Source organism: Doryrhamphus excisus, chromosome 11 (genome assembly GCF_030265055.1).
Source record: "Doryrhamphus excisus isolate RoL2022-K1 chromosome 11, RoL_Dexc_1.0, whole genome shotgun sequence".
NCBI lineage: Eukaryota > Metazoa > Chordata > Actinopteri > Syngnathiformes > Syngnathidae > Doryrhamphus > Doryrhamphus excisus.
In genome coordinates this window covers 15331416-15347092 of record NC_080476.1, presented here as the reverse complement: position 1 = coordinate 15347092, position 15677 = coordinate 15331416, and the positions used below count along the sequence as shown (strand labels likewise).

General features: G+C 40.4%; 1 protein-coding gene across 1 annotated transcript; it reads left to right on the top strand.

Annotated features, from left to right (window-relative positions):
• The first annotated feature begins 1092 nt into the window (after window positions 1-1092).
• ripk4 (receptor-interacting serine-threonine kinase 4) lies at window positions 1093-15009 on the top strand. The gene is made up of 8 exons (XM_058087970.1): window positions 1093-1368; window positions 7011-7302; window positions 8305-8453; window positions 8596-8645; window positions 10852-11010; window positions 11221-11336; window positions 13111-13354; window positions 13430-15009. Exons 1-8 carry the CDS (start codon window positions 1187-1189, stop codon window positions 14617-14619), a joined length of 2382 nt encoding a protein of 793 aa, XP_057943953.1. The 5' UTR covers window positions 1093-1186; the 3' UTR covers window positions 14620-15009.
• Window positions 15010-15677: the final 668 nt, after the last annotated feature.

Genomic DNA, 15677 nt, shown 5'->3' with positions numbered 1-15677 from the left:
CGTTACTGGGCCGTTGAGAATCTTAAGCAAACAACAATTCCATTCTTCCGTTCGGTTTCAGAATCTTGCCATTCATGAAGTGCATTTGCAGTTGTGAGGTTGGTGAAGGTTGCACATTGAACAGGGGTGCCCAAAAGTGGGGCTGAGGGCCAGGTACGGCCCGCAGCACAGTCTAAAAATCTTATTTTAAAAAAAAAACTGCAAAAATTTGAAAATCAGCAGTAATTTTACAAGAATAAAGTCGTTTAACAACAAAAAATTAAGAAAATAAGAATATAAAATAAATATTAAAATATTAATACATATTAATATTAAAATATAATAAATAAATATTAAAGATTTTTTAAAAGTCGGAATATTACAAGAAAAACTAAATATTTGGATAATTAGGTCGGGGCAAAGTTACACAATGGGAGTAACGTCAAACTATTATTACAAGAAAGTTTCAAAAAATGGCAGAAATAGAAAAAAAACTGCTGTAATTTTATGCAAATAGTCAAAATATTGCAAGAAAAAAGTATGCTAACAAGAAGAAAATCAAAAATTTCCAGGAATAAACTTGTCGGGAAAATAACGTCATTTTAGTAGATTTGTTGAATGAAATATTAAAGAATAGCAAGTGGAATCATAACAAACCTCCAGTTTATGAAGAGGATTCAGTGTCTAAACGCTGAATTGAATACATATTTCTCCATACCCAGAATAAATGTACTAATGTACCATAACATACATATTTTATATTATATTACATTACATTACATTATATTATTAACATACATATACCCATATTGTAGATATAACTCAAAATGATTTTATTATTTTATTCTATTTATTATTTTATTTTATGTCTATTAAATTTATTAACATTTCGATATAATTTACATTACAACTTTGTCACCGTATGATTTAGTATAAACATTTAGCATAACATCAAATCTAAAGACGCCAGGTGGCAGCACAGAGCCTCGTGGAGCAACTGTGAACTCTTCCGATCATGCGCAGCGGTCGACTGACTCACCAAATCAGGAAGTGACGTCATCACACGGGACCCAGCCCTCCTTTACACCTGAGTAGAGGGAGGGGCCATTTTGGGTAAGACTTTGGGGGGGAAAACAAGGAAGAACTCACAAGCGGAACACTCCCTACACGGAGCCGATACAGCTGGCGGGTTTGTTGAGGTTCAGATATGGATGTTCCCGATTCACCGCATGGGAATATGGGACTACTTCGTACCTTTGACTCTTCTGAGTTCTGCACCTGGGAGAAAATCGGCTCCGGTGGGTTTGGACAAGTGTACAAAGTGCGGCATTCTCAGTGGAAAACATGGCTGGCTATCAAGTGCCCTCCTTGCCTTCACGTGGATGACAAGTAAGTCTCTCAAACATGTTGTTATGTTTTATTTATTCCTTGCTAACATCTTTAATTCACCTTTATCACGTTTGCTATATTTTCAATATTAGCCGTGTTGGTCATGTTTAGAGTACTTGAAGATACTCTTAACAATACGGGGCTCTACGGTAGCCGACGTGGGCGTTTAAACACACTACAATGTTCAAACATTCAATCGCCATTTAAAAAAAAAAAAACATTAAAAAACGCGGCAAGATGTGAAAACAAATCTCAAAAACACACAAACAAAACTTAAGGGACATTCTCAAAGTTCACGGACCAAAACGGAAGTGATGATACATACTGAAATATCGATTCTTCATGCTGTGGAATCGATTCTTAAATCAAAATATTGATTCACTTGATAAGATTCTGCCTAATATTTTTTTTATATTTAATAATTTCTCTTCATGAGTGTGTTTTTGGGGTTTGTGTTAATTTTTGTCATGTGCAGCATTTTATTTTGCATTTGTTTTTGTGATGTAGCATGCTAATCTTATACCTCCACACTGTTCCCGGCCTGTGATTGATCCCCACTAGACCAAAGCATGCAAGGAATGCAATTCCCAGCCTCCAATCAACACTGATGCAATCAGCTAACAATGCAAGGGAGTGGTCGGTTTAAATAAGTATATATTTTTTTAATACTCTCACCGATCCCTGACTTTTTGCAACAATTGTGAACAAAAAATTAACACAAATTACACACAAAATAATAAATATAAGCTATTACATCAGATGCTGTAGTATTACACACCGACCACTTGTTGTCCGTAATGTTACTGTATTGTTCGGTGAGACACACAAGCATCAGACTTGGTACACGGGAGCATTAGGCTTTTATTGTAGGTTTGAATGATATCACAACAGACACGGTAATCCCTATTGCGGGGTTACTTTTGCGTCTTGAACCCACAACAGGATAAAAAACTCAACTCTGAACCCTCGACATCACTTCCTGTCTGTTTACATCAACACACACAAGCACAAGTCTGATTTATGGCTTAATTTCTGTCATTATATTGGGTAACACATGTGTACGGGTCAATATAGGGGTGCTAGTTCATGTCTGGATGGCTCTAATAATGTTTAAAACCATGCTTAGACGGTTGTAAACAGATTTTCTATGCTCTAACTATGAAAAAATCTTATTTATCTTATTTATAAATAAGACTTATAAATAAGTCTTATATAAATTAATATGACTTATAAATAAGTCTTATTTATGTCTTAAATGGCTTATTTTCTGTCTACTATATTGGGTAACACGAGTGTAAAGATAATTATAGGGGTGCTAGTTCATGTCAAGGGGGCTCTAATAATGTTAAAAAACATCAAAAAAATAAATACAAATATCTGTTTGCCACACAGTAATTTTTCTTTTTTTAATTGTGAATATGTTCTACAAAATAATAGCTTGAAATTTTGTCCAAATCCAATTAATTATACATTATATGCAAAATGTGCTGAGAAGAACACGTATCCTTCTTGCTTCGTCTTCTTTTCCCTGGCGTGTGTTAAAAAGCGACATTATGATGCCATCTACTGTACAGAGTTGGAACGACAAGCCACATTCACAGACAGTTCTATCACAATGTGTTTATGGACCAAAAGATGCACCAATCAAGCCGTTTGTTTAAAATTGCAGCTGTGTCGTCATCTCAACAGGAAGTAACTGTTTCACCATCGCGAAGAACGGCGTCCTCCTACCCCCTCTGACTTGTGGCGCCATTCAAAGCATGCGCTGAACCCGAAGCAAAGATGTTATCACCGTCTACAAAGTACACATTCATGTCATTTCACCGCGACTTTGCTCAAAGGCACCTTTGTGTTGCGGAGCTGCCGGCTGCCACTGTGTGGCACAGACAAGAATAGAAGCTGTAAAACCAGTTCTACCGGGTCGCGCGTTTAAAGGGAAGGAACATTTAGTTGGTTCGAAAGAACAATTTGAAGGAATTGTAGGATTAAGTAGTAATGTCTTTGCTATCATGGAAGGGAAAAACAAAACATTCCTTATGTCATCCCATTGGCTAATCAGTATATATTTGACATAGTTAGCCTTTAGGGCGCTTGAGCACGATAAACGCAAAGCAACAAGAAACTTGACACAAGACCAGGAAAAAGTTTTAGAATGATTCACATTTATTTTTGCTGTTGGCAATGGAAAAAGAAACTGGAAGTAAAGACGCGATGGGGCACATGGGCAATTGCCCCACAAATATTTGGCTCTCTGGTTCTACCATATCTTATTTTTTGTGTGGAAAAAATATGGGGTAATAACTACAAAAGCAATCTTCACTCGCTAAATGTACTGCAAAAAAGGCCAGTAAGGATAATTCATAATGCCGCCGACAGAGAACATACTAACTCCTTATTTCTAAAATCACAAATACTTCAACTTGCTGATATAGTTCATCTTCAAACAGCTAAAATAATAATGCATGAGGCTAAAAATAACCAATTAGCTAGAAATGTCATCCAATACATAGGAGAAATATGATCTCAGGGAAGAAGTACATTTGAAACACTTCTATGCTAGGACTACGTTAAAAAGCCATAGCATTTCAGTATGTGGAATCAAACTATGGAACAATGCACAACGAGGTACATTACGAGGTACATTATTAAAAAAAAAAACTTAAACTGTATTATGGAAAGCAGGAAGTGAACAAATGTAACAGTTACTGATTGTAAAAGTACCAGATAGAGGGGTAGGATTTAATAAGCTTTGCTTCTTCCTACTCCTTTTGGACATGTGGAACTGTGAACTGATTATGTGATGCGTTCAATTGTAATCTGATGCATGTTCAAATGAAATAAAACCATTACCATTAAATATTTGCCCACAGCACAAAACAGAGGGTCATCAACTCTAACCACTATCTCATTCACGGTGCATGCTTGGAAGCCCACATGCACACTTCCCCGGCACCATCAGGAATTGATGAGTCGCAGTCACTTATTTGCCAGTCATGCTGACTCAGCTTTTTTCTTGAAGCTTACCAAATTGGAGCTTACATGAAAAGGGCAAGGGGAGTCGGCAGGTCAGGCGCACCCTGAGGAAATCCCTCCAAAAAAAGTTAACTTTAGAAATCATGAATCTAAATCTCAAATGCAAAAAGAATACTTTTTTTTTTTCCCTATTCCAGTTTTATCATTCATTCATTCATTTTCTACCGCTTTTTTCTCACAAGGGTCGCGGGGGGAGCCTATCCCAGCTGTCTTCGGGCAAGAGGCGGGATACACCCCGGACTGTTGGTCAGCCAATCACAGGGCACATATAGACAAACAACCATTCACACTCACATTCATACCTATGGACAATTTGGAGTCGCCAATTAACCAGTGACTAATAGTCTAAAAATAAATAATTCATTTCAAGAAATGCTGCAAATGTTTCACAGACAGTATGAATGGCCTGCAAGAAAGTACGTGTCACAAACGGCAATTCCACAACTTCACAGAGTGAACGATGATAGTGCAATATTTCCTTTAATATTTCATGGTATGGTATAATCTTTGGACTATTAATATATTTTATGGCCGTATTCAACCACAAAACAGTAATTCATTCATTCATTTTCTACCACTTATCCTCACGAAGGTCGTGGGGGGGTGCTGGAGCCTATCCCAGCTGTCTTCTGTCGAGAGACGGGGTAGACCCTGGACTGGTTGCCAGCCAATCACAGGGCACATATAGACAAACAACCATTCACACTCACATTCATACCTATGGACAATTTGGAGTCGCCAATTAACCTAGCATGTTTTTGGAATGTGGGAGGAAACCGGAGTACCCGGAGAAAACCCACGCATGCACGGGGAGAACATGCAAACTCCACACAGAGATAGCCGAGGGTGGAAATTGAACCCTGTTCTCCTAGCTGTGAGGTCTGCGCGCTAACCACTCGACCGCCGGGCCACCCGCTCCAGTTTTTTTTTACTTTAGCCTTTCCCACACATTCCTAAAATACAAGCATTGACTTTATCTAAGCCCTCCATTAAGAGCTTGTATTTTTAACGAAGCGGCTTTGAATGCGGTGATGTCAGCAGTGGCGGCCGACTGATAAGAGCAGCTGTGCAAAGATTTAACAACACAGAACAGGACCTCTCACTCACCTGCTGCATTCCGACCTCATCTGGAATGCACATACATTAAGTCATTTACATACATTAAATATGGAAGTGTAACGGATGAACAAAGTCCACAAGGTCACACGTTCGTGTTGTTTTTTTTTTTTCCCCGTAGCTGGTTGCCAACTTCGTGATGACGTGCAGGGTTGTGGCTTGAAATGATGTCAGCTATTACAGCTCAGTGAGCAAAGCATGGGCCTCCGAATGATTTGGTTAATGTTTTGTGAGAGGGTGACTTCAATCCGTGGCTAAAAAAACAAATCACAATGCAGGTTTAGTTCAAGTACACGTTGACCTTAATATCTCAAAACAGTCACCGCATTATGCTTGCATGCATCGTTTCATACGATTATCATATGCACACCTTTTAAAATAAATAAAATAAACAAAGAGCATTTCTCAAAAGATCTTGTGCCTCAAGAGATTTCTCGGTCAGAAAAAAAACCTGACAATTATTCATTTATTGCACAATAAACGAAAACAAAGTTGCTCATTTTGCCGGCTTCAGTATATTGCCATGTGCAAGTGCGTCTGTTTTCCTTGTCTCCCGCCTCCAAACAGGCAGGAAGAGGGTTCACTCTGTGCATTGATTCCAGCACCTTGTTCTATTATAGAACAAGGACATGAATGGAGTTCGCCCTTTTCCCGGTCATACAGTGGGTGGCGGCGGGGTCGGTAGTATACGCACAGACAATAGACGAGCGATGCAAGGTAACGTAGTGGGGATGAAATTAGTACATTGGAATATATGGTAATGGTAATGGTTTTATTTCATTTGAACATGCATCAGATTACAATTGAATGCATCCCATAATCAGTTCACAGTTCCACATGTCCGAAAGGAGTAGGAAGAAGCAAAGCTTATTAAATCCTACCCCTCCATCTGGTACTTTTACAATCAGTAACTGTTACATTTGTTCACTTCCTGCTTTCCGAATATAATTTAAGATTTTTTTTTTTAAAAATTATAACATTTTTTAAATCTTTATTTTAATTTTTTTGTTTGTTTTTTACTTTTTTTTTAATTAAAAAAAATTTAAAAAAATATTTTTTTATTTTTGATATGACCATACAATGACATAATGGGTACCATAGTAACTGTCAATATAGTGATATATATATATATAGCACATCATGACTGGTTCAAGACTCTTCATCTTTGTATTTGTGGCGGCCCGCCATAACTAAATTTGGTCCGCTACAGATAAAGTTAGTGCTACCTTTTTAAACAAAAACAAAAAAACGTATATATATTAGATGTGGCACTACCTGCTCCCCCCTCTCCACATGCCACAATTAGATAACAGTTCTGTGAGGGAAAAAATATTTTACTTAATTTTGATTCTGCATTATGGACAGTTATAAATTTGCATAAGAGAAGCATGGTTCTTATTCTTGCTTTGTCGATGAATAAGTTTGAAGCTAGTTCTGATATTTACCTTTAGTGTTAATTGGATGAAACTCATCCATTCACGTTTTTTTCACAGGGAACGGTTGGAGCTGCTCGAGGAAGCCAAAAAAATGGAGGCGGCCAAGTTCCGATACATCCTGCCTGTATATGGGATCTGCGAGGACCCCCAGGGTCTGGTCATGGAATACATGGAGACCGGTTCGCTGGAAACGCTGCTGGCCACCGAACCGCTGCCTTGGGAGCTGCGCTTCCGCATCATCCACGAGACGGCCGTGGGGATGAACTTCTTGCACTGCATGAACCCGCCCTTGCTGCACCTGGACCTGAAGCCTGCCAACATCCTGCTGGACGCACACTACCACGTCAAGGTAAGCGGTCAGCATGGCACTGCTACATTTTCTTATTCTCACACATGGAAATACATTTTTTAACATTCTTCCAAGAATTCATAAACGGTCATTAAAGATGATTATCAATGACAAACAAACTTGAGAAAAAAGTCGACCAGTTACATTTCAGTCACCTGAGTCGGCAACACTGAACCCTCCTGCTACATGTTCTTATTCTCACACCCTGATTAATCTGTGTTGTTCAAGTTCTTTCATAATCTTTTGGTTCGGTACAGTAGACCAAAGAAAAAAAAAGTTGTGTAAATTGGGATTAGCCGTCCTTCTTCCCAGGGAAACAGATCAACAACCATTCATGAATGACAGTAGCAAAATGCATCATCTTGCATGGACATTTTTTTTTTTAAAAACATTCCTCCAAGAACTCATAAAGGTCATTAAAGATGATTATTAATGACAAACAAACTTGAGAAAAAAGTCAACCAGTTACATTTCAGTCACCTGAGTCGGCAACAGTGAACCCTCCTGCTACATTTTCTTCTTCTACAATCATATTTCTGAAAATAATGAAGAAGTCTAAACCTACATATCCACAAGTGAGGACAGTGAGCATTGTCTAAATACAGCATCCTGTTTTATACCTCACTCAGGAAGTGAAAATATGTTCTGGTTTGCACTTCCTGTGACTTAACGCGCCTTTTACTCCAAGCAGCACCTCAACCGAAATGAATGCAGTGGGTGGGAAGCATCCATTTAGCTGTAATTGCTGGATGTAAACATCTCACCCAGGCGTGTCCCTACAAGATTCATTCAGTTCCTGTTGTGATGGTGTGTGGGCGTGCTCCGCGGGGCCTCCGCTGCCCTCGCTGCATGCCGGGACACGGCCCCCCCCGGATCTTTCCTGCCACACTCTGTGGGTAAAATTAGTCACCGGTGTGGAGGACACTGGTAGAAGGGCCGCCAGGATTTTCAGTTTGAGGTCCTTATCTTCGTTCTCTCTCTCTCGCTTTCCGTGTGTCTCAGATATCAGATTTTGGCCTGGCTCGCTGGAACGGCATGTCACGGGCCGAAGACATCAGTAGAGATGGCTTCTGTGGGACCATTGCCTACCTGCCGCCTGAAAGCATCATTGAGAAGGACAGAGTGTCGGACACCAAACATGACGTATACAGGTTGGACTTGTTTTGTTTGTCTCTCCACCTTTACAGGTCAACTTTATTTGAATTAAAACTTCAAAACATGTACATATCAAATTCAGTTTTCTAATAAAATGATCAAATCTTTGATAAAATGATGTTAAAAATTTTATTGCAGTTTTTCTATTGTCATCTGGGGCATCCTGACTCAAAAGAAACCCTACCAAGGTAAGAACAATCTATTATTTATTCTATTATTAAAACAATTTATACATTTTCATCATCTCGAAACTCCCAAAGACTAAATTATAAATAGTTAATGGTGTTCACCAATCATCGTTCACTCTGTGAAGTTGTGGAATTGCTGTTTGTGACGCATATTTTCTTGCAGGCCATTTATACTGTCTGTCAAACATTTGCAGCATTTCTTGAAATGAATTATTTTTAGACTATTAGCCAAAAACATGCTAGGTTAATTGGCGACTCCAAATTTTCCATAGGTATGAATGTGAGTGTGAATGGTTGTTTGTCTATATGTGCCATGTGATTGGCTGGCCACCAGTCCAGGGTGTACCCCGCCTCTCGGCCGAAGACAGCTGGGATAGGCTCAGCACAAGCCTTTTTTTGGTGTTGTCTTTGTTAGTATATTTGAGTTGTGACGCGTATGCTTGAAGTGTATATTTTCACAAAAAAATATTTTTCTCCCTTTTTTAGTTAGGAACTGATATTTTCCTGAAACTTACCCATGTTCTACTGATGATTACCAAAGAACGGTAATCAGTTCAGTCTGTACTGTACAGATAAAAGAGTAGATATTATCAGTTTCTTTTGTATTTCAAATCGGGTGGGGCGTGAAAAAATATCTGTCCCTTAGGGGGGGGCATGACTGAAAATAAGTGAGAATCACTGCCATGGAACACAATATTGTGTGTGCCTTGAAAGATCAATCAGTGTGGTCTAAAATGGCCGGTAGAGAACTGGTTGTATATTGAATGCGTTAATACCGATATTTTCTTTCTCGTTCAGATTGCGTCCGGTAATCCTTCGCCGTTTTGAATTTTGCGGCTTCATGCTATGATGTTTTTATAAGTAATAGGATGAATAAAAGAGGAATATTACAGTATTTATGACCCTATGTATATCATTGTTTTGTTCTTTTCTATGTAACATAAAGACTACTTTACTTTATAGCCTTTGTTATTGCCAAATGATTTCCAGTCAGGACTTTAGGTCACATAGGGGTGTGTGTGTGTGTGTATGTGTGTGTTTGCTTAGTAAATTCCAGCACACACGAGTGGACAGGGCTCGTCCGGCAAGTAAATTCTATTTTGTTTTCCCAGGCATCTCAGGTAGCAAAGCAATTGAAGTGGCACTTTGACTGTTGTTTAGACGATGGCCAGGTTGACTACTTATTATCTTACTTATGATTATCTTATAGAGAGGCCTGACACCTTTCCTAGTGTGTAAGACAACTTAAATGTAATGTAATTAAGTCAACGACATTCTTATAGTCCCTGTTTAAAACCATGAATTGCGACCAGTAATGGTAATGGTTTAATTTCATTTGAACATGCATCAGATTACAATTGAATGCATCACATAATCAGTTCACAATTCCACATGTCCAAAAGGAGCAGGAAGAAGCAAAGCTTATTAAATCCTACCCCTACATTTGGTACTTTTACAATCAGTAACTGTTACATTTGTTCACTTCCTGCTTTCGTAATAAAATGGAAGATTTTTTTTTTTAGTTTTTTCAATTTATTTTATTTTTTCATTTTTTTATCTTTTTTGTCACCTACTGAAATACGAGGTGATATGACCATACAATGACATAATGGGTACCATAGTAACTGTCAATATGGTGATATTATAGTATAGTATTATTATATTTTTTATGTTTTTTAATAAATAAAATATTTTTTTCACTTCCTTCTTTCCTAATATAATTTAAATTTATTTTAATTTAATTTAATTTATTTTTTTAACTTAATTTTATCAATTTTTATTTATTTTTATTTTTTGTCACGTACCAAAGTACAAGGTAATATGACCATACAATGACATAATGGGTTACCATAGTCACTGTCAATATAGTGATATTATAGTATATTATTATTTTTTTATGTTTTTTAATTAAAAAAACATTTTTTGTAAAAAAAATTTAACTTCCTGCTTTCCTAATATAATTTAAATTTTATTTAATTTATTTTTTTTAACTTAATTTTATTAATTTTTATTTATTTATTTTTTAATTTTTTGTCACGTACCAAAGTACGAGGTGATATGACCATAAAATGACATGATGGGTACCATAGTAACTGTCAATATAGTGATATATATAGCACATCATCGTTGTCATCATGTCATCGTTGTGCATTGTTTGAGGTCCTTACTATTCCAGTGAGTTTGGCTTGACTGTTTTTCCCCGCAGGAGAAAACAACATCTTGCAGATCATGGTGAAGGTGGTGAAAGGGGTGCGTCCGGATCTAGGGGCAGTGCCGCGCAGTCGCCCGACCGCCTGCATGGGCTTCTTGAGTCTCATGCAGCGCTGCTGGGCAACAAACCCTGAGGCCAGACCCAGCTTCCAGGGTAAGTTGTGTTTAATTAATTAACTCATTTGCATAACCAGACAATGAAGCATTAGCATATAATTTTCCAACCGGATGTGGAATTGTCATTTTTGACATAACAGGCGATTCATACTATCTGTCAAACGTTTGCAGCATTTCTTTAGTAATGTATAAAACTACGCTTGCGACAGCCCTACCAGCAATAAACTAACTCTCTCCCTTCTTCTAGACATCACATCCGAAGCTGAAGATCTGTGCTCCAAACCTCAAGCAGAGTCCAAGACTCCGACCTCGTCCGTGTCCGAGTCAGAGTCCACCTCTTGCGACGTGCTGTCCCTTCACCAGGTACAGAGACCTCGCCGGTTGTCGCATTGATTTAAAAACAACAGCAACAAAACATAAACACATGCATGCAGAATGGCGTCCTCGTGCTTAGCGTCAGTACCTTGGCACTGCTCAATCGTAAACGCCACTCCCAGTTGTCACGTTTTGGTCCACAGACACAGGTCCCAGACAATGGTGTCTTTGTGTAAACAACCTTTGTGCTTGCCGACAAGTGTTACTCCACCAAGTACTAAAAAGTACTAAGTCACATGTTGCTTGGAGATCAGATAGAAGCTCATTTTTCTGCATTAATTATTAAATTTTTAGTTTTATAAAGAAACCTCTATCATAAAAATGGACTGAAATCGAATACATAGTTTACTTTATATGCCGACAAAGAACCGACATTTAACCTGGTGTCTTCGTGTAACACATTATCAGTTATTCAGCAACACAATAGCTTAAAGAGGACCTTTTATGCTCATTTTTGGCCCTTTGTATTTAGTTGCGGACTACACACAATAACTGCCACAGAAAGCTTTCAAGATCTACCGGAATCTGCACCTATTCCAGCTACATTTCCTTGTAGCTTATTATTTTTATTATTTTCCTTGCCCTCCCCCGGGCACGCCTACCTCGCTGTGATTGGGGAGGAGGTCAGGTGTACAGCTTGTACCCAGGATAAGTATAACGTGACAGCGAGCCGACATTTAGAAAAAAAACTTTCTGAAACCGAGCATTCAGGGCTCACTTTCAAATACACAGGAAACACAGAAATAAACATTCCAACAACAATAACAGGTCAGAAAAGTGGAAAAGGTAAAAATCACGTCTCGGAATTAATATAACAAGCCAGCTAGTCCGACAAGCAAGGAAGTTCACCGAGCTCCCGATCTCATTCCACATCATTGAATCCATTGACTTCTTCATTCTTGATGTCGCTGGCCTCGAGCTCCTCCTTGGTTCATGTTGGGTTAGTATGACTAAGCATGTTAAATTATATATAGAATTTGATACACAAGTCACAGGACCAGTCAAACTAGGAATATGCGACTTAAAGCCTGGAAAATACGGCTTTTATTACTCATTCATTCATTTTCTACCGCTTTTCCTCACGAGGGTTGAGGGGGGTGCTGGAGCCTATCCCAGCTGTCTTTGGGCAAGAGGCGGGGTAAAGAATTCATTTCAAGAAATGCTGCAAATGTTTGACAGACAGTATGAATGGCCTGCAAGAAAATATGTGTCAAAATATGTTCCACAACTTCGGAGTGAACGATGATAGTGCAATATTTCCTTTACTATATCATGATATGGTATCATAATTTTTGGACTATTAATATATTTTGTGGCCGTATTCAACCACAAAACAGTAATTCATTCATTTTCTACTGCTTATCCTCACGAGGGTCACGAGGGGGGGATGCTGGAGCCTATCCCAGCTGTCTTTGGGCGAGAGGCGGGGTACACCCTGGACTGGTGGCCAGCCAATCACAGGGCACATATAGACAAACAACCATTCACACTCACATTCATACCTATGGACAATTTGGAGTCGCTAATTAACCTAGCATGTTTTTGGAATGTGGGAGGAAACCCGGAGAAAACCCATGCATGCACGGGGAGAACATGGAAACTCCACACAGAGATGGCCGAGGGTGGAATTGAACCCCGGTCTCCTAGCTGTGAGGTCTGCGCGCTAACCACTCGACCGATATTTCAAGAAAACAACCTTACCGGGTCATTTTTGACCCACTTATGCATCTAAGGGCTAAAGTTTTCTATTCCCTTCCTGCAGGTTCAAAACACAAAGCAACCCGTGCGTCCGAAATCGGCCATGTTGCCGGAAAAAGACTACAGTCTGTCTGAGCTGCTGACCCAAGTGGATTCTGGGATCTCCAGGAGCTTTGACCGTCTGAAGGAGGATAGCAGCTACAGCAAAGAGAACACATGCAAAAGGCTGTCTGGCATGTCGTCTGCAGACTCCGCCTTCTCGTCACAAGACTCCATAACGATGTCGTTTGAGAAGGAAAACACGATTGGTAAGCGTGAAGTTGTGGTAGCGATCGGTGCGGATTTGGGTATTTGTTCAACGGTTACGTCTTCCTACCGCGTAGATTCCGCTGAGGTCCACAAGAGGAAGTTATGCGACGCCATCAGAACCAAGGACACCGCAAAGCTGATGAAGATCCTCCAACCGCAGGATGTTGATCTTCTCCTGGACGGAGGAGGCAGCCTCCTCCATCATGCCGTCACCTTGGCCAACGAGGAAGCCGTCAAGTTCCTCCTGCTGAACAACGCCGACCCCAACCTCGCCAACGCCCGCGGTTCCACACCGCTTCACCTGGCCACCGAGAACCACTCGAAGCCTCTCGCCGAACTCCTGCTCGGCCGACGCAGCACCAACGTCAACGCCAAAGACGAGGACCAGTACACGGCTTTGCACTGGGCGGCCCACAACGGAGACGAAGCCATTGCGCGACTGCTTCTCGACCGAGGGGCGGCCATTAATGAAATTGACGGTCAAGGGCGAACGCCTGCTCACGTGGCGTGCCAGCACGGACAAGAGAACGTTGTTCGAGTGCTGCTGAGCCGCGGCGCTGACGTCCGCATCAAGGGTAAAGACAACTGGACGGCGTTGCACTTGGCCGCCTGGCAAGGACATCTGGGCATCGTGAAGCTGCTGGTGAAGCAAGCGGGCGCCGACGTCAACGCGCAGACGGCGCACGGCCGCACGGCGCTGCATTTGGCCTCCCAAAGGGGGCAGTATCGAGTGGCGCGGATCCTCATCGAACTTAAAGCAGACGTTCACACGACGGCGTCCGGCTTGAACACGCCGCTCCACGTGGCGGCCGAAACGGGTCACACCAGCACGTCACGCCTCCTTATTAAACACAGCGCCGATATCCACGCCGAGAACAGCCAAGGGTTCACCCCACTCCACTTGGCGTCCCAGCGGGGCCACCTGGCCACAGTCAAGATGTTAACAGAAGAGGGGGCGGACCCTCAAAAACTCGACCCGACCCGACGCACCCCCTGCCATTTGGCGGCAGAGTACGGACACTGCGAAGTTCTGAAAACGCTTCTCCTTCACTGTCCAGCTGAGGGCGCTCTGTCGGAGGAGCTCAGCCTCTTGCGCGTGGCGGAGCAAGGTGGGGGGCGCTCGCCGGGGGACTTTATCGTCGAGAACTCGGCGCCGCCTGAACCCGAGCAGCTACCGGAGGCTAAGCCGCTCCAGAGAAGAGTTGTCATTCTCAAACTGACGGAGCACAACGACAATCCGCAGTGTGCGCCGGCCTTGTGCTAACACTGCGATTAACTGCAGTTAACTGTGTTAACTATATGCCCAGTTTGAGGTCTGCAAATCAAATGTAATATAATATGCTAAACACACTATTAGGATTTTAGCGTGGAAAAATGTCATGTAAATATGTACACTGTAAATAGAGATATGTCAACATATACAATTTTACTTTTGTACCTGATACCCTTTTTGGAACTGCATAAGCTCGTGTTGGTGGGATTCCATTTTGATCAGGAAGTCCGTATTTGTGCAACTTCCTGATGTTGCTGATGCTGCCTGTACAAGTCGTGGAACACCAGCCCTTTTTTGGATTCCTAAATGGATTTGGTTGGTGTTCTGAGCATGTTAAAGACATTAAAAAAAAACTTTTAAACCAATCCTTTGTTTCAGGACTTCTTTATAGTACAGTGGAACCTTGATTGGCGTCATTGGATCCTTTCAGAAAGGTCCAGATTTGGTGCTATCATGCTAGGTGTTAGCATGCTTAATGTTTGCATGATAACACTTAGCATGACGTGACTTGGCATAGTAGCATTTTTAGCCATTTTGATGCTGTGTTAGCATGCTAGCATTAGCATGTCCGCATTGCCAGCATGCTAACATTAGCATGGTAAGATTTTTAGCCATTTTCAATGCTAGACACTTATATAAAGATTTACCACTATTATGGTAAGTGTTAGCATGCTAACATTAGCATCATAGAATTTTTTTGATATTTTCAGTGCCAGCCACTTATATAAGGATTTAGCACTGTTAATATCATCATATATGGAAAATATCAGCATGCTAACATTAGCATTGTAGGATTTTTAGATATTTTCAGTGCTAGACACATATAAAGACCACTATTATGGTGTTAGTATGCTAACATTAGCATCGTAGAATTTTTAGCTATTTTCAGTGCTAGACACATACAAAGACTTACCACTATTATGGTGTTAGCATGCTAACATTAGCATCATAGGATTTTTAGCTATTTTCAGTGCTCGACACTTATATAAAGACTTATCAGTATTATGGTGTTAGCATGCTAACATTAGCATCATCAGATTTTTTAGCTA

Bases quoted from the DNA above. Each gene is read 5' to 3' on its own strand.
- ripk4 (XM_058087970.1), top strand. From the start codon at position 1,187: ATGGATGTTCCCGATTCACCGCATGGGAATATGGGACTACTTCGTACC. The intron at 7,303-8,304 runs GTAAGCGGTCAG...CGTGTGTCTCAG, and splicing joins ACGCACACTACCACGTCAAG to ATATCAGATTTTGGCCTGGC. The intron at 8,646-10,851 runs GTAAGAACAATC...TTTTCCCCGCAG, and splicing joins TCAAAAGAAACCCTACCAAG to GAGAAAACAACATCTTGCAG.